Source organism: Pseudochaenichthys georgianus, chromosome 5, assembly GCF_902827115.2.
Source record: "Pseudochaenichthys georgianus chromosome 5, fPseGeo1.2, whole genome shotgun sequence".
Taxonomy (NCBI): Eukaryota; Metazoa; Chordata; class Actinopteri; order Perciformes; family Channichthyidae; genus Pseudochaenichthys; species Pseudochaenichthys georgianus.
Genome location: NC_047507.1, coordinates 14,043,175 through 14,067,648, shown reverse-complemented (window position 1 = coordinate 14,067,648; position 24,474 = coordinate 14,043,175). Strand labels below are relative to the sequence as shown.

General features: G+C 42.5%; 1 protein-coding gene across 8 annotated transcripts in view; it reads left to right on the top strand.

Moving 5' to 3' along the window:
• The window catches only part of foxp4 (forkhead box P4), a 93,523-nt gene extending 74,184 nt beyond the window's left edge, over positions 1–19,339 (top strand). For 6 of the 8 annotated variants that reach the window (XM_034082410.2, XM_071203109.1, XM_034082408.2 and 3 more), the window contains 10 exons: positions 2,596–2,683; positions 3,815–3,898; positions 5,640–5,687; positions 5,892–6,117; positions 6,854–6,930; positions 7,026–7,127; positions 11,033–11,154; positions 11,876–11,942; positions 13,280–13,446; positions 14,019–19,339. In XM_034082410.2, coding sequence (XP_033938301.1) covers positions 2,596–2,683; positions 3,815–3,898; positions 5,640–5,687; positions 5,892–6,117; positions 6,854–6,930; positions 7,026–7,127; positions 11,033–11,154; positions 11,876–11,942; positions 13,280–13,446; positions 14,019–14,166 — 1,129 coding nt within the window. In that variant the 3' untranslated portion in view covers positions 14,167–19,339. The remainder of the gene's footprint in view (positions 1–2,595; positions 2,684–3,814; positions 3,899–5,639; positions 5,688–5,891; positions 6,118–6,853; positions 6,931–7,025; positions 7,128–11,032; positions 11,155–11,875; positions 11,943–13,279; positions 13,447–14,018) is intronic. The other 2 variants (XM_071203110.1, XM_034082409.2) reach the window with 1 other exon arrangement.
• Positions 19,340–24,474: the final 5,135 nt, after the last annotated feature.

Sequence of the window (24,474 nt, the reverse complement as noted above, 5' to 3'; positions counted from 1 at the left end):
CTTTTTGTGCTGACCAATTTTATCTGCCAATGTGCAAACCCAAGAATGTACACCTAAATCAGATTCAGGACCACGTGAAACGTCCTTAAATTGTATCACTCATTCGTAACAAAACGCCAGGGATTTATTTTTAAGAAGCTCAACAATGCTAGCACCTAGTAGCATTGGAGGACAATTACACATGACACATTCTTTGATTCAGATCACCAGTACTAGCAAAAGATGAAGCAGAGCTAAAAGAAAAAAGCTACAATTTGTGCTTAATGAGTGTCAGTCATGATCATCAGCCATGTTTCCGATTGGCTCACTAATTCATCAGTTGCAATCAGTTGCATCACATTTGCTCTGAGGCACATTCATGCATACACACACAGGTACACACAGACACAACATCTGTGTAGGATTTATTCATCATCCTCCGACAACACTATTCCTCTTCCCTTTTGTTCCTTTGTTAATATTTGTCACCAAGTATTTCCCTCATGTAGTTGTTGTTTGTGTCTTTGTATGTTTTGTAAGCTTTTTATTTGAAAGGTCAAACACATTGTTTCACTGCTGAACAGAGAAAGTACTCTTAATTAGCTCATCCACACACACATCTTGTTGTTACCACAACAAAAGTAAACACATCAAACACACTTCCCTTTCACGTATTCCCTCTGCCACCTTCATGTTAGTTGGGAGTCACTGGGGGATGTTGATGCCGTCTCTGGCCTTGACATTCTGCTGCCTCCTCCTCTGTCACACACTGTACAGCGGACTTCCCCGTGGCACTACTGTTGCTAACGAAGGCTTCACAAAGCCCTTAATGAAGCCCTAAACAAACTCACACTCTCATTATCGGTGTGGAACTCTTAACTATTTGAGCAACGGAGATATTAATAAGCGGGCGTGATGAAATACGTACTCATACACACACATTATCACAGAAGCGTGCGTGGGGATTGTGATGGCATCGGACAGTCGGATCAAAGCGAGCAGGCAGGCTGGGAAAGTTTGAAGAGGAAAGCTGTTGTTTGGTGTCTTATTTCACGTAGCCCCGGGGCAGATGGAGGGAGAAAGAGTGTGTGTGTGTGTGTGTGTGTGTGTGTGTGTGTGTGTGTGTGTGTGTGTGTGTGTGTGTGTGTGTGTGTGTGTGTGTGTGTGTGTGTGTGTGTGTGTGTGTGTGTGTGTGTGTGTGTGTGTGTGTGTGTGTGTGTGTGTGTGTGTGTGTGTGTGTGTATCTGTGACAGATAATGCCGTCAGTCCGACAGTGCGCTCCCTGCAGCCAGCCTTAGTCATCGCCCCAGGAGGGAGAAAGGGTAGAGCAGAAGAACAGAGGCGGGAGATACTCCACTACTTCAGGCCTCTCTTCTCTTCTCTGGTCCCACCTCCCCTCCCTCCCTCCCTCCCTCCCCGTCCTCTGGTATAATACTCTGGCTGTGGTCGGTAGAGCTGGGTGTAATGTGGGTTAAAGCCTTGTCTGCCAGCACTCAGAGGAGTAAACAGAGCCTCATTGTCGGGACACATCGAAAAAAAAACTGCTACTGTTTATGGCCCGGCTATAGAGAGAGGGGAGGGTTTTAGGGGCAGATTCTGGTTGGAATGAGTGTGAATCATAGGCATTTAGGGAGTTGCGGGGGAAGACGAGTGGGAAGGGGAGAGTGGACAGAAGTACAAGGCATTGGGAGAGAGAGCTTAGCAATAGAGAGTCAGGGGTGAGATCATGTTTTTGTTATTATTATCGTGCACTTGTTGAGCTGTCTATCTGACTGGATTAGCCATGCCATGACATCATTGTTTTTGTTTCATTTCTAGACTTCGTCTGATATTGCCTAACTTTTTTTGCTTTCTTAAAGACACACACCCAGACACTCAGTAGTCACACACTCTACACACACATTTCTTCTTGTACATTTCACAATAAACAAGTCAGGAAAGTGGCTTTGTGAAGATTACTCGGATTGTAACTTAACACCACAGGATATAGCGAAACTCACTCTGATACACACACAACTACACACACACACACACACACACACACACACACACCGTGCATGCAGCAGCAACCTGTGAATAACCTTGGCGATGACAGAGCAGAGAGAAAGGGATGGAGGAAGAGAGACAGGGAGGGGTGGGCTGGGAAAGATCAGAAGGTCCCGGGTCCTCCCACATTGGAGGAAACAAACAGCGCCACCATTCACACATACACACACACACGTCCATGCACACGCACACACATGCGCAGCAGTGTTAATATGTGGAGTGGAGTTTAGCTAACAGAGAGTCTTAAGATAAGGCTTTGTGCGATAACACATGAGCTCATATCCAGGTGGTTGTCTTGGATCACGGCTCGCTGAGCACCAATGAAGTATACACACACAAAACACAGCTGCTGCGTTCTTCACTAGACAAAATAAACCTCCAAGATTATGATTTATTTTTACAGCTCTGAAACAGCTCATAACGCAGTTTAAATAAAAGTGCAAGAGTGGGGTTGTGTTACTTCATTATCCGGGACATGCAAGGATGCTGTTCATTTAATCAAACTTTGGAACTTTGAATGATGTTTTCGTGGATATCAATTTCCCCTCTTGCATTTCCCCTCACCTCCAGGCACTTGAACAATGAGCACGCCCTCGATGACCGCAGCACTGCTCAGTGCCGAGTCCAGATGCAGGTGGTCCAGCAACTGGAAATACAGGTGAGTCACATACCGACAACCACATTTCATCCACTTCTAAACTAAGTCTCGAAGACTGTTCCAGCCAGTCAATGGCAGTAACTTGTTTGAAGCAGGGCAGAGTTTATGGAGAGCAGTGGAGCTTGTAATTTAAAAGGAGCAGTCGGCAGAGAAGCTGCCATTGCTGCTCCAATTATAAAGCTGCTCTGGTCACCAGAAAGATAGAGCGAGGCTGAGAGGAGGAGGAGGGAGAGAGAGAAGAGAAAAGAAAGAGAGATGAGCCAGAAAGCGGAGGACGGCACGGCCTCTCTTGTTCTCAAAGTGGTTCATGCACGCATACTCTTGAAACATCTGAACGCTCCGGCAAAAGCAAAACACCAACACTGGACAAGAAGTGAAATTCTGTTCTCACCCAGTACGTAAGAAAAGTGAAAACACAATGGTCGCCTCTTCACACACACACACACACACACACACACATCTTGACATAGTTTCGAAAGCACTTCAGAATACCCTGTGCACATCACTGCGTAATATGTGTGTGCGCTGTCCAGCATGAGGGTGAGCATTGTGTTTGGTGGTGGTGGTAAACAGCGTTTAGCTGAGCGCCTGAAGCCACCACCAGGGAACACAAAGTGACAGAGAGGCAGTTGGTGTCACATCACATCAGGACGTCCGTCTCTCTCTCTCTGACAAGTCACTTCATCCCTCAGAGGCCCACCACTCTACCCTCCAACAGCTCACACACAGCAGCCCAGGCACTGTGTTTAAATGTTTCATATTTACACATCTCTGCAGTGTGTGAGTATGTTAATCTGTCTGAGTGTAGATCCGTTGTTTCTGGAGGCTACATGTGTGTACACTTGTACTCCCGCACAAACACAGACACAGGATGCCGCGTTTCCACAGGCTGTAGCAGCACCCGTTAAAAGGCAGTTAACAATGTCAAACAGGGACGAGTGTGTCTGCAGGCTAGTGTAAGTGTGGGATAGAGCTCCGGGTGTCGAGGTGGATAACTTTCATAATCGTCTCTCTGCCTGAGGTGTAATTGCAATTGTAATTCTGTGTCAATACCGCGAGATATCAATCTAAGCATTATGGAGTGAGATAAAGTGTTTTTCATGGCGGTAACCACCCTTGTTTGTTTTACAGCTGTCAAAAGAAAGTGAGCGACTTCAGGCCATGATGACCCACCTGCACATGCGCCCCTCAGAGCCAAAGCCTTTTAACCAACCTGTGAGTACACACTTCTTACCCAAAATAACATGACTTCATATTCTACCCTCGTACCCCAAATCTTTACCTCCTATTCACCTACAACTCCTTTTAATGGAACAGTTTATTAATCCCTAAACCTTCTTGGGATCTCTTGCTGTCTAGCTTGGTATCTACGCCCCCTATTGACCAGTGAGGGTTAATATGTCATTTTAAAATCCTAGGGACAACTCTGTCTTTTCCTTTTTCATTGTACTCTCTGTCTTTTTGTTTCATTGTGTCTCCCTCTTCATCTCTATCTCAAAAACTGTCATGATAATGTATATTGAATTCCTCAAAAATATTCAAACTGTCTCCAAGTCAAACTTCAGTTCTGCATTCGATTCAACATTTAAGATGTTGTATTTGCTCGCTTGTAAGAGAGAGAGAACAGCCAAAGCAGTCTCTCGTAGTATTTTCAATGTGTGTCCACAGAAGGGATAGAAATGTGATGTGAGTGCATGTGTCTGTGTGCGTCCACACTGGTTGGTGAGGTTGTTATTAGATATCTAATGAATATTTCATTATTCAGATTGACGAGGAGTCTTATTAAAATATGAAGATGTTGAAATTAATTGTCAATTAGAGGTAGAGTGTCTTAATTTGAGGGGATGTAAATGGGTGCAGCCGAGTGGCAATATGCGTGTGTGTCTGAGTGTGTGTTTGTGTGTGTGAATGATGCGTTGATCGCTGGGGGATCAGCTGCTATTAACATCTAATGGGAAATCAGGAAGAGGCGTGTTCTGTCACCACCGGAGACGAGCCTCGGGGTCAGGGATTGGAGGAGGAGGGGCAGGGGAGGAGCGTCAGGAATGGAAACAAAGCTTGGCCTCAATTAACAGGGTTCGACTGTTGCCGTGGTGATGTGGCAGGGTTGGAGCGTTAATGAAGTACCTGTTAAACAGCCCCGCCCCCTCCGGTCTACTTAAATGGTACAGAGAGGGGGCAGAGTAAAGAGAGGGCGATTCACACATTTTACATATGGACAACACACACACACTCACACAATCACAAACAGGGGTTTTAATTAGTCCTAAACTAGGAGCCCTGCAACGCCTGTCCCAGAGAGACTGGCAGTACTGGTTCTGTGTGTGTGTGTGTGTGTGTGTGTGTGTGTGTGTGTGTGTGTGTGTGTGTGTGTGTGTGTGTGTGTGTGTGTGTGTGTGTGTGTGTGTGTGTGTGTGTGTGTGTGTGTGTGTGTGTGTGCGTGCGTGCGTGCGTGCGTGCGTGCGTGCGTGCGTGCGTGCGTGCGTGCGTGCGTGCGTGCGTGTGTGCGCAAGTCTCTGCCTAATTGGGCCGTATTGGTCCGTGAAGACGTTGCCACCACAGAGTGCATGTGTGTGTTCCCTTCTTACAAACACGCTGTCGTGTGGTTTTGTATTTGTAAACGCAGGGTTAATTGCAACCAGTGCTGTGTGTATAAATAAAGTACATGTGAATGGTGTGTGTGGCTCTTCGCAAGAATGCATTTGGTAAAGTGGGGACACAAACAAGAGGAGTGTTTGGACCTTACATTTTGTATAGGTTATTTAACTTAACTTCCTGGATATATCAACGTATACTGCTATACTGTAGGTTAAATAATTAAATTACAACTTCAGTTGTATTAATATTCTTACATACCTAGGAGGCAAAACCATTAAGAAGCACAATTTGTTTTGTCTGTACATGATACACAAGCTCTGTCTAATACATTGATATCACCTGACTCTGTCCTGTGTAGATGGCGCTTCTCTGTAAACAGCAGCCCAGCAGATTGTGGAACCTTAACGTAAATATAAGAACAGCATCAATCAGATATAAAATCCATTGCATTCACTAAAACATTGAGGTTAGGATGAGGCTAGGAAATAATACATGTTTGTGTGTGTTGTGTTTTAAAGAAGGGCAGAATTTACAATGTTTTAGTGGATTTGATAGATAGAAAACGACGAGACCTGAACCCTAATGTCTGCCTTTCTGTGTCTCTCTCTAGCTGAACCTGGCTTCCGGTGGCTCTCTGTTAAAGCGGGACAGCGACATGTACCCAGAGGGTCTTGGTCACCCCCCCACCTCAGCTGCCGCCCCAATCACCCCAATGCGCCAGGGCCCCTCAGTCATCAGCTCCTCCAGCCTGCACTCACACTCACACTCCCACTCGCACGGGGTCGGGCCCATACGCAGGCGCAACTCCGACAAGTACTGCACCCCCATCGCCTCAGGTAACATACACTAAACCAGGACCTGCCTTTTTACTATTAGGCAGATCAAATGATTTTGTCTCACAATGGACTTAGATTTGGTCGGTTTTTTGACACACTGCTTTAGTTACTTTTTTTCTTCAAAAAAGTTCCCTGGAAGAGCAACTTCATATGTTTTACTTTAATTTATCGCTCAAAGAATTATATAATTGATGCCATCTTTTAGTTTTTTTTGTTATTTTTTAATATTTGTTTAAGAATGAAGTCAAGTTCGCAAAGCTTAAATAAATGATTGGATTCTAAAGAATATGTAATATTGTGTTGGAGGCGTGTGGCGCAGTGGATAGAGCGTTGGTGTTCGGGTCAAGGGAGCACAGGTTCAAACCCCACTGCAGTCAGCATGTCGTTGGGTCCCTGGGCAAGACACTTTGCTCCTGTGGGGATTGCCCACAGTATTGAGTATGTAAGTCGCTTTGGATAAAAGCGTCTAACATGTAATGTAATTATGTATCTTTAGAAAGCTGTGCTCACCACAGTTCTCACCCATAACAATCTGCTTGATCCTTGAATAAATAATAATATCAAACATTTAGATTCTAAGATATTCTTTATTTTAGATACAGTTTTACTTTTTTCATACCTTTTTATTTTATGGACTTATTGATATAAAATCCCACTGAGAATCTGCTTATTGTTTTACATGTATTGCATTACAAACACCAGCTGAATTATAATGATCATACCTCTTGTTTTTCAGAGCTGGCTCAGAACTGTGAGTTCTACAAGAACGCTGATGTCAGGCCTCCTTTTACTTACGCCTCTCTTATACGCCATGTAAGTCCCTCCAATGATCCAGTTTCACTATGTCTTCTTGCCATCAGTATTTCCCCCTCTCTAAATCTGCTTGCGTCTCCTCTCTCCGTCCTCAGGCCATACTGGAGTCCCCAGACAGACAGTTGACTCTCAATGAGATCTACAACTGGTTTACACGGAAGTTTGCCTATTTCAGGAGAAACACAGCCACATGGAAGGTAAAAGCTCATGCTATACACACTCTCAGTTGCGCTTTGTCTTTCTCAGAACTAACTAAATGTCAAAACTAAATGTTAACTCAACAAATTGAAACCAGACCATTTTGCAAATGGGGTTTGGAGTTGTTTAAATGATGTAGAAAAAGAACAGCGCCATATTTAGAAAATGAAAGTTGGACCGCGGCTCTGAATGGTTGGAAGCTGATTCAATCAAAGAGCAATATTTTGACTCAAACTATAATGTGGTATACAATTCTGGCTGGATGTAAGCTGCTCTAATTGACTGCAGAGCAACTGTGGTCTGGGCCTACTGATGAAACCCCTAACCCAAGCAGATGCCAGCTGAGACCACAATGAGAGAAACAAAGACTGAAGGCAGATCTTGCAGTGTTAGAAACATTTGGATTGGCCATTAGGACTTGACTTTGCAGAACATTTATTCATTTTTTAGGGTTAAATGTAGCCCTTACACTCAGGATGATACACACACACACACACACACACACACACACACACACACACACACACACACACACACACACACACACACACACACAGGTAAAAAAGCACAAAGGTTTTTAAAGCTGACTTTGCTCAGCTCCTAAAGATTTGACTGATTTGACAGTTATTGGCTCTTTCATTCCTTTATGAGACACTTTCCTACTGCTGCACTCATTATCTCTCCCTTCCCTCACTCTCCCTTTTCCTCTTTCTCCGTCTCCCTCCATCTCGGCCCTAAACAATTCTCTCACCTCCAACACGGCACATGGAGTCGGCCCCACTTAGCCCGGTAGAGCCACAATCTAGCTGTTATACAGCCTCATTACAGAGATGCACATAAAAAGCTGACACACACACACACACACTGCTCATGATCACACACATTGAATTCTCCCTCTCACTCTCCTCATCCCCCTCACACACCTGGCCTGATCCCACCATTGTAGGTGCTGACCCATTTCTACCCAAAGCTCGCACTAATTTGAGTGTCAGTTCCTCCAGAGAAGTAAAGCGAGAGAATGAGCAAAGGAGTGAGAGGAGGGTGAGGAGAGACCCCATCCTCCTTTTAATGGCCCTAAACTAAGGAGGGAGGGATGAGATGATTATGATGGAGGGAGGGGTGCGGAGAGGGTTAAGAGATAGGGCAGCCAGGAATATCTTTACCTCCTCATCTGACTTTTATGAATTTTAACTATTAATGTCTGGTGTCTGCTTCCTGTGCCGTTGGCCTCGCAGACCTTTAAATATAGCTCGGCATGGCCTTATGTATTTATACAGCAGCTCAGCGAGTCAAATAGGGCCGTAGAGATGTATGTCCTTTAATAAGCTGTTATATTTCATGAGGAGAGCAGCGGTGTCAGGGAGCGGAAGTCATTGATCATAGGAACAAAACGGACAGAAAATGAGGACGAGACAAGAGAGAGAAAGAGAGAAAAAGAAAGGGTGAATGTGAGAGGAGGAGAGATGAATGTTGAGTGCTATTTCAAGGTGATGCATGATGGGTAGGATTCCTTGAAGAAGAGGTTTTATTTTCTGTTTAACTTACCGGAAAAAAAAATGTTGTTTCTAGTACAAATTGCATTATTATCGAGTATTGTACTGAAGAAACAATGTGTACCTTTTCATGCTACATTATATTTTTACTACACACAAAATGGTTTAACTTTTATTACATTACAGTTATTTTTACCATTTAAATGAATACATACGTACTTCGCAGGTTATTGAAAATGATGTTATATGCTGATCACACATTCATTAGTAATAATTATCATGTAAGTCAACTTTATTGTCAATCTCAAAATATCTTTGTACACACAGAAAGATCGAAATACTGTTTCCCACAGTCCCGAGGTATAAAAAACACAAGAACATTGAATAATTTACAAAAAAAACACAAAATAACCGTTTACTTCAAGTAAGCAGGATATATATAAAAAAGATGATGTACATAGTTCAAATAGGTGTGCAAAATTGTCCATAGCAGCGTAAAAGTGACTGGTGCTGGATTTTTTGTGTCTGTGGGGGGGGGGGGATATGATAGTAACGCTCACAGGGGGGCTATTTATGCATTTTGAGATGCTGAGAACATTTGTCTTATAATATATACATATAATTCATAGTATTTCCAGTGCTTTGTCCACCACCGTTTAACACTAACGTGGTCTCAAAGTCATCTCATATAAGTTGCTTATTTATTAATAATTGTATTTATCATTGTGCCTTCTCACTTAAACTCCTATTTAGGATCATAGGGAAGTGAAGTGTCCCAGTGAGGCCTCAGCAGAAACACAACCCGACTGATCAAATATTCAAACATTTTGAATTTGAAAAAACCTGATATAAATGTAGTCTAATTTTTCCATTTCTTTTTTTGTTCTACACAATCGTCTTCCTTCCTAAAATGTGGCCTCCAGCTCCCCCCCCCCCCCCCCTCTTTCAGCCGGAGGGAGAGGAGATGAGTGGCACATGTGCTGTGACCCACTGTAAATGACTGCTAATGTTATAACTGGGAGAATTAGGCTTTCATCACGGAGACGAATGCAAATAGCACTGCAATAGCACTAGTGTCTGGCGTGTGTATCTGTGTGTGTGTGTTTGCACTGTCAGGGTGGCGGGCGCAGATTGGGGTCAGACTCATTTACAAAACTTAGCATCACGGCTCGGGGGTTGAGGGGATGCGGGGGAGAAAGGGTTCCTCCGCTGATTATGGCTTGTGTAATTACGTGTGTGTGTGTGTGTGTGTGTGTGTGTGTGTGTGTGTGTGTGTGTGTGTGTGTGTGTGTGTGTGTGTGTGTGTGTGTGTGTGTGTGTGTGTGTGTGTGTGTGTGTGTGTGTGTGTGTGTGTGTGTGTGTGTGTGTGTGTGTGTGTGTGTGTGTGTGTGTGTGTGTAATTATGGCAAGGAGTGATGCATGCCTGGCCTGTCCCTCCCTCTCGGTTTAGAACAACGTGTCAGAGAGAATATGCAGGATTTAATTATAGACGAATTAAAATTGGTAATGAAATTGGGCATGAACAAACTACAAATAGCAGATGAAAAGGGAGGCCTGTCCCTGGGGGGGTGAGACGAAGATAGCGGTGTGCCTGCCTGCGTGCCTGTCTGAGTGCCTCTGGATGTGTGTGTGTGTGTGTGTGTGTGTGTGTGTGTGTGTGTGTGTGTGTGTGTGTGTGTGTGTGTGTGTGTGTGTGTGTGTGTGTGTGTGTGTGTGTGTGTGTGTGTGTGTGTGTGTGTGTGTGTGTGTGTGTGTGTGTGTGTGTGTGTGTGTGCCGATGGTGACTGATTAGAACAATTCTGAGATAAAATGAGGCTCCTAGAGAACTGCCACCCTGTATTGACACTGTACACAGAGCTACGGTGTGTGTGTGGATAAAAAGCATCCTCAGGTCACAATACTTAACAGGTAACTGAACACCGTGCTGGAAAACATTGTTTGTACTGAACACACCCCGAGTGAATCGTTTTACCTCCAGCCAAGAGAGAGGAAATAAAAAAAAAACATTTCTGCTGGTTGAGTTTCTCCTCAAGGACATATTTATTTATAGAAGTCATGGAATATCATTGAAATGTATGCAGTCAAGTTTAAAGTATTTAGGGAAAATAACTTCTAGACATCAAGAGACATCAGAGAATATTAGTCACTTAACAGATAAAACTGAATATGTCGTGTATGATTATTTAATGCATTCCTTGCATGCTGGTGTTTTTTCTCCACCACAAGCCAAAGTGTTCATTCCCTTTGAAAAGGGAAAAAAAGAAGAGGTCACAAAAATGTTTAATAAAATGTGACAAATCTTATTAAATATTACACTATGAATGAAAATAAAATACCTTCGCTAAGCAATTGTAAACGTGTCTTCAGTGATGTTAAATGTCTTCCTCTTTTCTCTCTCTCCCTTTTCCCAGAATGCTGTGCGCCACAACCTGAGTCTGCACAAATGTTTTGTTCGCGTTGAGAACGTGAAGGGGGCTGTGTGGACTGTGGATGAAGTTGAATACCAAAAGAGGAGACCACCAAAGATGACCGGGTAAGCACACACACACACACACACACACACACACACACACACACACACACACACACACACACACACACACACACACACACACACACACACACACACACACACACACACACACACACACACACACACACACACACACACACACACACACACACACACATTTGTTTTCTTGGTGCACAGTTGAGGTTGATATGAGTGCGAGCTTATGGGTGCTGGCACTATGATTGCCTAAATGGACCCTCTATTATTACCAGGAGGTCAACTCAGCTTTCCTGTTAAAAAAAGAAGGAAAAAGAGCTGCTGGTTTATCGTGTGCGCACTGTGCTGTATGTGTGTGTGCTGGATGTGTGTGTGCTGTATGTGTGTGTGCTGCATGTGTGTGTGTTTTTCTCTGTTTGTCGACACCATTAGTAAGCAGCTGTGTGAGATGCAGGAGAGAAAAAAACCTTGTTAGCGTATGTAAACAGATGTTCTCTCCAACCACCAGAGAAACCAGGGATAATTACACACACACACATACACACGAACACACCTGCTTGCCAGATATTAGACACTTTCATATGTGTGTGTGTTTTAGCATCTGTTTACAGTCTGTGTATGTTTCTACTTGTAACAAACATTATTTGAGAGATCTCTCAGAGTGCTTTGGCTGAGGTGACATCTTTTCACATGTGCGCTCAATCTGTGATTCTCACCCCCTCTCCCCCTCTTCGTTTGTGTGCAGAAGTCCCACTCTGGTGAAAAACATGATTTCAGGCCTCGGCTTTGGATCCCTAAACGCCAGCTACCAGGTAAGGAATGCCCTCTCCTCCCCCATGTCTCTCTCTCCTCTCTCACACACACATACATAGCAGCCAATCGCAATCAAGGGCACTAATATCAATTCCCTCTTATAATTAGCAGATTCCCTAACGACGTTCACACCACCTCCCTCCGCCTCCTCCCACACCGACACACACTCTCACCTCCCACCTCACTTTCTCACACATGCGCCACCCCTACCTCTGCACGTACACACACTAGGCACATCTCTTCACTCCTACGCAGACACACACACATGCAATTTTGCCTCTGAGATGATTTATAGCGTCAAGTAGTTGTCAATTAAGGTTATCGCATAAAATTATCGCCTGTCCCAGAAAATCCATCTCTGAGCCAGTGAGACTTCCCCTCCTTTTGTCTTTTCCCCCCACTTCCTGTGTGAGGGGGAGGTGTGGTGAGTCTCTCAGCTCGTGTCCAACCTGTCTCCCCCCCACACACAGCTGGATGTGGAGCAGTGACACAAGCCGCCCTGGTTTTCTCCTCTGCAGACATTGATGTTCCGCCGTGTGCGTTTAAGTTGAGGTGGTGGATCAGTCCCGCTCAACGTTCCTTTTGAAACTTTCACATGACCACACACACACACACACACACACACACACACACACACACACACACACACACACACACACACACACACACACACACACACTTATGACAGGGACAAGCCATGGTGGGGGAATGCATTGTATATAAGTGCCCCCTAGTGGTTTGTCAAGTTCACTAGCAAGTTAGTGGATCTGAATGTGCTCCATGTGGAAGGTCTCTCATACGACACAAAGAAAAGACTATCCATCCATTATTGAAGATCTGACCATTTATTATATTATTATTCACACCTATTTTAGTGTCAACACATTTTGAGTAGTACAGTTAAAATGTACAATGATTAGTTGATTGACAGAAAAATAGCCAGCAACTATTTTAACAATCAATTCAGTTTAAAGTAATTTTCAATGCAGAAAATGCCTCAGTTAAATATGTATGCTTTTCTCTGTTTATATTATAACAAACGGTATATCATTTGTTTTGAACTCACTAAACCATACCTAAACATTTTAAAAAAAGATTCTCAGATTTAATTGAATAATCTATTTTAAAAAGATGGCAGATTAATTGATAATTCAAATAATTGTTGTCCTAAAATCAGCCCTAAAGTCAAGTAAAGCTAGGCGTTTTACTGGTTGTGGTGGACATATAATTTCCAGACACCCTTTCATTATATCACATACCCCTTTTGTCATTAAGCTTCTTCTGATTTGATGAATCTTTTTTAAAGAAAACACTTTATTTTGATGTTTTTGATCAGGCGGCTCTGGCAGAGGGCAGTCTGTCCCTGCTGAGCCCCTCCATGATGTCCCCCTCTGCGGCCAGCCTCAACATGCTGCATGTGGGCCACGATGATGTCAGCTCCACTGTGGAGCAGGTCAACAGCAACGGCAGCTGCAGCCCCACGCTCAGCCCTCACCAGTACAGGTACACATGGACCTCGGACACGCGCACGCACATAGAGCCACTGTATAAGTGACATGATTATCAGCAATCAAGGTTGTATATCAATATTTTATTCATATAGATATAAGGGCTAAACTGATAACAACTATTGTTTTTCACACTTGTGAATGATGATGAAAATTATCTTTAGATATATTTGTTACAGTAAATGTATTTTACATTGTGCCTGCAAAATAAACAACACAAAAATAGATAGAAGATGGCTTAAAAAAAGGAAATCATTTAATTTAATGTGAGCACATTTTACATAACTGTACAACTATTTTATACATACACCAACAAAAAACAGAGCTGTTGATATTGTGTATCTTTTTTGTGCTTTGGTTGCCTCAATTTGACTATAAATTGACTGCATTCAATGCAACAACAATAACCTCAAGGCTACCTGGATAACATTCTAGAAAAATACATTTTATTTAATTTAAACTAGATTAAAATGTCACAGAAAAAATATTTAGCATGAGAAATTCTGCCATTGGCATCTGCCTTTATGACTTGCCCCTCGCCTCGCTAACATCCGTTTGCTCCTTCAGCCACCATGTGCATGTGAAGGAGGAGCCCACCGATCTGGAGGAGGACATCCGGTCAGTATCTCTCCTGTCCGGCGCCACACACAGCCTGCCGTTGCCGAGCGACGATCGCGACCTGGAGGAGGATCTTCCCACAGAGGACCTGGAGTAGAACAGATGCCCATTGGACTTGAGGGAAATCACTCCCTGAACCCTCTTGTCAGCGTGAAGAGGAAACGATAGCTACAGTACACTTAAGAGAGAAAAAAGAGAATGTTTTTTTTTGTTTTTGAGAAAATGCAAGCAACCAAGGACAACATTGAGAAAAACTCCAAACAGGGTTAGATCTCCGTTACTCGTAAGGCGCTAAAACAAGACAGTGGAACACTGCTTTACCTCCATGTGTTTCTTTTACAACACTTGGCTCAGAGGTGTAACACCACTTACCGCGTACACACAACACAAAAAACACTTACACACACACACACAATCACTTGTCAAACATTGTGTCATCATCCTCCCTGGTCAGCCTCTGTGTAGAGACCCTCAGAGGTTTGGACACACACTCTTCTCCTTGCCCGACCACTCTGCAAACCCCCCCCCCACTCGCTGTTGTCCCAGGCTGCCTGGCTAGCTGTTTTATTTTTACGTCAGTTGGGAAGCCACACAGGTGTGCGAGTATGTGTGTGAGTGTGTGTGTGTGTTTGACAGAGATAGACACACACAGGATCATGTGTATATATATTTGGAGCAGTCACCAGGGGCTGTGCAGTACACCCCTCCTTTTCCCCCCTCCTTGAGTCAATCACTTGCATTTTCATTTTTATTTTTTTGATTGAAATGAAACTGTCGGGCTTCAAGATGGGAAGGGAGGAGGAGCGCTTTCAAAGATTACCTCCAACAGTGCTCCGACACTTCTGCAGAGCAGGCGAGGCTGTGGCCCGGGTCTCTGTCTAAACTTCTGCCCCCCCCCCCCGAACATCTTTTTAACTCTTTGCTTCTGAGTAAAAAGAAATGTTCCTTACCCCACCTCAATCCCTTCCCATCCCTACCCCAAAAAGACTGCAGGAATAGGACCATTTGGTGCTGTCCTTCTCCTCCGCTCCGTCTGCGGATGGAGCGATGAGCTTGGAACACTTTGAGAATGAGAAGAAAGGAGGGGAACAGAGAAAAATGAGGGAGGAAGCGTCTACAGAAAAATCGTGACTTAAAAAGAAAACTGGTCATGATTATGGAGTATAACAAGAAAGAAAAGTGTGGTAGCTTTTGTCATTTCCTTTTTTATTTGATGTTATTATCATTGTTTATTTTTGAGGATCAATATTTCCATGGTGGCGTTCTGTTTCAACGTACCTTTTCTTAGGATGCTGTTTTTGTTTTTGTATTGTAAATTGTTTGATTTATTCTGGCTGTTCACACCATTCCAAATGAGTATTGGCAACAACAAAAAAAGAAAGCGCAGTATTGTCCCAACTTGTGATACCCGACCCCCACTCCTGCCCCTCTCCCTTTCTGTCCCAAGTGTAGCAGGCAAGAAATATGGAAATAGCACTTAAAGTTGCCATTATCCAGACATTATTTAACAGCTGAACCTTTTAATTTGTATTCTCTCTCTTTCATTTGTTTTTGGTTGTGTATTTAGTTGAGAAATATCAGTAATGCTTTAAAAATATATATATTATTACTGCAGTGAGAGAATACCTCATCCCACAAAGGTTCTGCCTGGAACTGTGTCCAAATTGATAAACAAAAAAGGGGGAATTCTTTCTGTGGGACACCAAATGCGGCAACTCTGCTCAGCTTCGATTCAAAGCTCTATGGTTGTAATAGTTACTGTGTAGAAGCTATCTGCAATTCACTGTGTGAGTTTGTGTTAAAGGAATAGCACGTGAGATTTTTTGTTTTTGTTTTCCGTGAGCATAAAAAGCATTACTTTTCTCTACAGTGCCATACCAAATTTAACATTTATTTTAAACTATTATCTGCTTATTCCCATTTTATTTTTGTTACAGGTAACCAAAGAAATATGTAGAAAACCAAAAACCCTGTAGTTTATTTTGCCCTTATGAGTTTCCTTTTTTTTTCTTCTTAAAGAATTGGCCAAAAGACAACAAACCAGGAGTTTGAATTCTTATTATTGTATTCATATAAATATTGTGTCGACATTTTACATAATTTACAGTGCTGACCATTCCGAAAACCAAAGTGTGTGAAGCAAACTAGGACTCGGAGACATCAAAGCTTTTACATGATAAATGGTTACGAATGACTCACATTAGGTATGAGGCCAAAAACTAGTATTAACAAACCTCGCACAGTTCCTCTGAAAAAACTAAAAGAAAGAGAAAAGAAAAAAGCACTTAGAGGTGAAACCCTGTCTCTCCCACTCTCAGGCTAAACTGTGTTCCAAACACAACCCGACTGGCCCTACTGCTGTAAGAGCAGGCCTAAAAATTAGGCACTCGTGAGGCATTTGAACACTTTCCGCTTAACAGGATACTTCTTCTGGTGCTGTCCTAACAAACATTTGGAGTTTTTCAATCTAGGGGACAAACATAACCCTGTTGATCTGTATGTAATATTTGCAGAAAGGGGAAGTGTACTGGACACAAGTCACATCTTTGAAGGAGTTATTCCAAAAACATACATTATTTAATAAAGAGGGAACAAGTTAAAAAAACATACCAATGTAAGAGGAAAACAACCAAGGGACATCATGTAATTGAAAGTTGGGTTCATATTTTCTTACTTTTTGTCAAACTATCTCTTGCACTTCAGACGATTTTCTCTTATTTAATGAAAGAACCTTTCTGATGACTTTGTGTTCAAACAGGACTGTTTCCTGTCACATGACTGATTTCTAACAAAGTACAAAGTGGCAGACAGACATCTTGAAACGAGATAAAAAACCAAAAATAACACTACCTCCTTTTCAAAACGGTTCAACACATAGCCAATGGGAGACCGAACTAAAATATTTTTTTCCTCCATTCTTACTCGATGATTATAACAAATGCCAAAATTGTTGTTAGACATTACTGTATGACTGACAAGAGAAAACAAAGCTATTTGGCGATCTGGACTCCCTAACACATCTGCTCGAGCCCAAAAACATAGAGACGTTTCACTTTCCATGGAATTAAAAAATGACTACCTCTCCTTAAACCACATCTAAAGCACTCTCTACGTCTCTAAGTGTGTTGTGAAGTGCTCGATATATGAAACTGTTTTTTATCAGCTGACCATATTCCTGCATCGATTAGCTCTGATCTAAGTGAACAGCCTCTCACTGTGTGCTCTGACTGAACATGTGCATATTCATGAACAGAAAATGGTTGTTAAAACACACACAGGAGTAACAGAGGCTTAGAAGCGGGGCTGTGGTAGTTAGTGCAACAGAGGCTCTAACCATCCAGATATTCAAAGACCCTCAACACAGCGGCAGCCGCTTCGCCAAAACACTCAGAGATGCTGAGAGGACTAACACACACTTAAAGAAACTCATCACTACTACTAGTAATATCCAAACCCAGAGGAACTGCTGCATACAGTACATAGATGATCTCTGACTTGTGCTTTAAGGTACACCTGTAAACAAAGCTGTTTTATAAAGATGTAGATTGTTCACAGGTCGTCATGTAACACTTCTGTTCTTTCTCCAGCTTGGCATAACATGTTGTATTCTTGTATATTAATGCTTGACTTATCTCTCCAGGGCATTCTTTCCCGTTTTGTCCTTTTGATTTTTCTGATCTCCTGTTTTTATTTTCCGCACCTGTTTAGCTATTGTAAAGCTTTCAGCTCTGATTCCTATACTGTACTGCTAATGCTGAAGTATATGTATTTATCATATTAAGTGCTGCAGGTATCTTGGTTTATTAGTTTTCGTTTTGTTCGTTTCCATTTTTTCAGTTCTTCATAAAACGTCTGGGACGCTGATTTTTTAAGTGTATTATCTCAAAAAAAAATTAAAAGAATAAAAGTTAGATCAGTGGTTTAGGTAACACCTGTTTGTATATTTATCTTAGCTAGGTCTATTTTGATACTTTTTTGTCTCTGTACTGCATTTATGCATTTTTAAGGAAAGAAAAACAAAACAAATGGAAAACAAACTAAAAAGTTACTTCATTATGTATTGATACCTCAGAAGGACTTTTTCTCAAAGACAGGACCAAAACCTCTGAAAAGAAAAAGAGAAAGAGGAAAAAATGTATGAATATGTAGCCCCTCTCTTGCTTTAAAAAAAAATCTCGGAGCTCTAGAAAGATATTGCTGTTGGTCCTCTCAGGTGCCAATATGTGTCCCAGCTCCCTGTGACCCCTCCCTCTGACCCCTGACCCCTGTCATTCCTGTGCTGAACCCTGACCCGCAGAGCTGCCAATCATATGCAGGCGCCATGGGGGTGTCACTGAGTCACACACCTGGCTGGTGGTGACCAGTCACAGACCCCATCTCCCAGTCCCAGAGGCAGATCAAAGCCCGACACTGTTGCATTTTTGATACTCCTCCTCATGTGTAGTCTCAATACCAAAATGTGGAATGGCTCTCAGAGATGCAGCTCACCCTCTGACTACCAAAGGCATTGAAGGCAACCATTTGCTTAGTCCAAACTCCTGAACTGTAACCAAACTGTAACCAAACCAATGCCACAACTTTAACCAAACAAAAACCAAGCTACTTCCAAAAGTCTCCATGGACTTCACTGATAGCTGTTATCTCGTTCATCCACGTAAAGGTGTTGTAGGAGCGGCCTGCATCCTATTGGCTGGTGACTGACTCAAAGGACACGGGGAGCCCAAATCCTGACTTGTGATTGGACAGTTCTGAGGTGTCATGTGAGGGGGAAAGGGACTCTCAAAGTGGAGCATTGCCTGGTGGTATTATCACGTAGATAGCCAGAATCCAATGGAACTACCACTTCAGCTCTCCTCTGGTTAAACCTAAGGAATGTGTGTACATTTTCAGCAGTGACTCTGTATTGTTTCTTAGTTTCAGTTTACCTGTTTACCTCTCTTTTTCCTTTGGTTTTTGTTCTGTTTCTTGTTATTTGAAAGTGTGACCCGAGGAAGAGGTGGGGACAGGGACTGGGCGGCAGCTTTAGACAGAAAGTGGAGCCCAGCCCTCTGACCCTCCCCCCCGGGCAGCCATGTAATGCCAGTCACTGCCCTTTCCTTCATGCTGTATAAAAAAACACACACATATATCTGTGTATTTGTAACCTGAATCTTCTTGTGTCTGTCCATGCAGACAATAAAAAAACTGTACAGTAGGTCTAGTTGCATGTAATCTGTACTAATTATTGACAATGGCATTATAAAATGCAATAAAATACTTATTACACTGTCGATTGCTGCGTCCTTGTTGTTTTTTCTGCAGAAGTAGATTTTGGTTCCTAACTTGTTAAAGGGATCATGATATTATTAAATAATGATTTTTTTTTTTTTAATTACCCTTGCTGGCTTTTCTCTTATACATAGCATGTTAGTTTGACCTCTTAACACAGGTCAGTCTGCAAAGAAAAAGAATATTCGGATCAAATGATCACAATTGCTTCACATAATGTATCCCATAACGCTAAATAAACGATGCTTCCTTTTAAGAGTTCATTCTACTTACAATCACTAGGTATATATAACAAATACCTGCGAAACTACTTACCACAGTAAATACATACTTTATTTATGTTATAATACCTAACAAAATAATGAATCCTGTCGTGCAGCAAGCTATGACAACACAAACTGAAAATGCAGTGAAATACCTAAGTATTAAATGAGGCTACTCTAATTTTCACAGTGACCACTGCCAGACTACTTATTACATAAATGCTCGACTCCTGCCGTCTCTAACCACTATAATTAGGGAAAACTAATCAAGGCAACTGCTGTTAATAATGAAGGATAGCTGAATGTTCCGAACACATGTCCTCTTAGCATCCTGTTGAGTCATGCTGTGCAGGTAAGCTATACAATGCTTAACCTATAGAATAATGCTTCACCAGATGTACATCCTGACACACATGTACATGTGATTAACCTCAACATCCATAAAAATGTCATTTATAATGTGCCAAATATTACATTTTCTAGTAAAAACTCGTTACGGTGAGTTTCATCAGAAATGGTGTCATCTCACTTTTAACAACAGCTGTCAAAATCTGAGGTGCTTTTATAAAACAAGCTATCTTGATGACAATTTTAAGAGCTAAGGCCCTAAGAAATGTATAGACATATTTCACTATAATCGAACAACACGCACTCTTACACAAACACACAATCCTTAAATTAATATACCAAATGATTACAGTCTAATAGTTAATCGATCCTCTCTGAAATGTGACCGTCATGACCTGACAAACTGCTGCTCTGACAGAAACATGTCCAGGCAGCCTGTGAGTCACGCAAGGCCTTCAGAGAGGTCAGCATGTGTTGTGATGCAGAGAGTGGCCACCAGGCGGAGTAAACAAACCGGACAACACAAGCAGCATCTCATCAACACAAACCCAGCGACAAACAGCACTGTGGGCCACTGACAGGGTCCGACCAACAGGGTGGGCCAGAGTGCAGAACCAACCTGTAGAGTGTGGGATGGAGGGAGTAACATACATGCAGGTGGTTGAAAATCACTGAGTATCATTTTGTGAGACTTCTTTTTCACTCACCCATCATCTGTCCTTCTCTCCCATACTATCTCTCTACTTCACATGCCCTCCAGCTTATCTTTAAAGCTGCATGTGCGCTGCATGGTGGATGTGCTGCCACAGGGAGAACAAATGGAAACTGGCTGGATGTTATTTGGAAAGTGGAGACTTTGTTTAATCTTGTGCTTTTAGTGAACTCCTCTGTTACTCAGCTGGGAGGAAACTCGCTCTCGACGCTTAAATCCCTGTGACATTTGGTTTTGGGAGAGACCCCATATAAGCTTATTACAGTGACACATGCACACGCATACAGAAACACACTCCCTGGCATGCACACATCATGAATACTAAGCAGAACGATATACTTGTGCGAGGTGAGCTAGGGTGCAGAGCAACACACGAAGAGGTTATTCTTGGCGTGGCACAGTAGTGTTTGGCATTGAGCACTGAATATATTTCTTAATGCCCATCTGGACAAAGTGAGCAATAGGTGTGCGCACAGGAGTGTGTGTATTATGCAAACCTGTATACACTTGCAGGACTTCATGTGTGTGTATGTGTCTCTGATTGGGTATACTGTATGGACGGCTGTTAGTCCCAGACGCATAGTGAGCACTGAGGTCCAGGCAGACCCTGTGAGTCACAACATAAATGTACTGAGCGCCATGCTAACATCTCTCTCACTGTCACCCCCCCTCACCCGTCTTCCCTCCTGTCTGTGGCTGAGGGAGTGGCCAGTCCTCCAGTGTGTTGACTTAATACTCAAAACAACACAACATACTGATGATCTGCCGCTGCATGCATCCACATGTATCTGATTATTCAGTCGAATGCAGGGGTTGTCAAACTCTATGTAAACAGGGGAGAATATTTGAAATGGCCGCCCTCAAAATATCAGGAAATTATCAGTATGCGTTGCTTACAGTCCAAATAAAACGATTTAAACTTACCAGTCTAAAGCTGACTTTCAAAGGTGCTTAAATTGAAAAAAGAGGTAAAAAAAAGATGTTAGTGTTTAGTGTCATGTTTTTTGGCCCAAATGTATTAATATGCTTGTTATGACATAATACACTATTTCGTTTTTAAAATACATTGTTATGGCATACTATACTTTGACTTTTTTTATGGCATGTTCATGGCCTGATATAATATAACGTTTTTTAAAACATACTTGACTGTTCTCTCTTCTATCAAATACAATGCTATGGACTTTTTTATGAAGTACAATAACTTTATTTATTACTTTTTTTAACGACATACTAAACCAGGATTTTTTAATGACTTTTTTATGGCAATAACTAAAGCCTCCAATTAGTGAGTGTCTCTCAGGTAGCTTTTTCTTCCCAGGATCCTCCTCAGAGAGTTCAGATGAGAAAGTGGATGAAACTCCAGAGAGAGAGAATGAGAGTGTGTGTGAGAGAGTGTGAGAGAGTGTGAGAGAGAGAGGGCCCCAGCTACAGAACAAAAGCATCTTTGTGAGTGATTGGAACCACATTTTCATTTTCATCTCTCGCTCTCTCTCTCTCTACCTCTCTCTCTCTCTCTCTACCTCTCTCTCTCTCTACCTATCTCTACCTCTCTCTCTCTACCTCTCTCTCTACCTCTCTCTCTCTCTACCTCTCCCTCTCTACCTCTCTCTCTACCTCTCTCTACCTATCTCTACTCTCTCTACCTCTCTCTCTCTACCTACCTCTCTCTCTCTATCTACCTCTCTCTCTCTCTCTCTACCTCTCTCTCTCTACCTCTCTCTCTACCTCTCTCTCTACCTCTTTCTCTCTCTACCTCTACCTCTCTCCACCTCTCTCTACCTCTCTCTCTACCTCTCTCTCTACCTCTCTCTCTACCTCTCTCTCTCTCTACATACCTCTCTCTCTACCTCTCTCTCTCTACCTACCTACCTCTACCTCTCTCTCTCTACCTCTCTCTCTACCTAGCTCTCTCTCTACCTCTCTCTACCTACCTCTCTCTCTACCTCTCTCTCTACCTCTCTCTCTCTACCTACCTCTCTCTCTACCTCTCTCTCTCTCTGTCTCTCTCTTGCTCAATCTCCCAGTAACAACCAGACTGTTCAAAACTACTGAAACAATCAGCGTCAAAAGTTTAGAATAATAATCTGATGGTCTCAGCAGATACTCTGTGTGTGTGTGTGTGTGTGTGTGTGTGTGTGTGTGTGTGTGTGTGTGTGTGTGTGTGTGTGTGTGTGTGTGTGTGTGTGTGTGTGTGTGTGTGTGTGTGTGTGTGTGTGTGTGTGTGTGTGTGTGTGTGTGTGTGTGTGTGTGTGTGTGTGTGTGTGTGTGTGGCTCCAGTTTAATTCCCTTGTGAACACACACCTACACATACACTGTACTCTCTCCCAATCTCTACATTTCCTTTGTCCCAGCATGTCCGCTGATCTGACGCTGGGTATAGGGTCTGGGTGTGGCATCTAATGCATTCTGCTCAGAAGTCCTGGAGCAGTGTGGCGCTACGCTCAGTCCTCCAGTGCTGGTGAGCTGGAGAAGCTCTCTCTCTCTCTCTCTCTCTCTCTCTCTCTCTCTCTCTCTGCTGTGTCTCAGCTAAATGGAAGGCCTCTGAAGCCTCAGACCTTTCTAGCTAGAGTTGAAAGTGCTGTAAACAAAACAAATGAAACTGAAAGTAAAATACGTAAACATGCAAGTAATCTCAAATAAAGTGCATATTATGATCATAATGGACCTTCAACAATATTTGCAAGGTAAGTATTCGAAGTGTAGACTCTCCTTTTTTCATGATCATTTGGAGCAATATCACATACTACACATAATAGCTTACTTGCCAAAATATTAATTGTGTGATGTCCTGTAAGTTAATAGGTAAGTTCAGGAGCCAGAAGCTAATTAACTTAGCTTAGCATTAAGAAACATTCAAAGGGTAACACAAATTCAACAACCATAAAAAGGGCTGTTACATGGCAAATCATGCTGGCCTAAATATAGCCTGGTAACCGTAAAACATTGAACTGTAATGTTTACATAGTTTACATAAGTAAGTGTTAAACAAATTAGAAAACACATTTTATTTTATAGAAGCTTGAGATGTGCTTACAGGTGGATTTTGTTACCCTTATTGACATGCGCTATACTGACATGTGAGAGGTAAATATCTCCTCATGTAACTCAAACTTAACCCAAAATATGAAACTGTTCCTTCAAAGGACAGTTATAACGGTTCAGGATCAGGCACAAGATATTTATGTTTATCTGGACGCACTACAAATATTATTGTGTATGTGCCCGTGTGCTGCTCCTGATTCATGAACTGAAGCTGCTTTGATGGTGAGAAATGTGGAGGGACACTGCCATATTCATCTGCCTGGTGCTACAGACCCTGGACGGTCCAAAGAGCCCTCGTTCACCTCCACAGGAAGCTGCCAATTACTGTCGAACCAGAACAAAGGCAACCTGCTAAACTACTCTGTGACAAATGAGTTTAGAAAATCATTAATACTTGTTGATTAAATAACATTTAAGTACCTCTTAATAGCTAGTGTTTAAGTTATTATGTAAATACCAAGCGAAATAAATGGGAGCTATGTGACTCTGTGGTCTCGTTGAAAGGTTGAGGCATAGTCACAAACGGAAGAGGATAGAGAGCATGAGTGTTTCAGGAAGCTGATGACTAGACTATGTCTCCGCTCTCATTGTGCAGTGCTGGAATAGGTGGGGGGACTCAATCGTGTACAAACAGACAAGGTTTTAATGTAGCCACAGTGTAATGTCAACAGTCTTCGGGGTCTTTGAAGCTTGTATTTGGTTTATTTAAGTGGGATCTCTGCTTTTATTACTCCATAATTGTACGGTATCGTTTTTAGCTGATGTGATG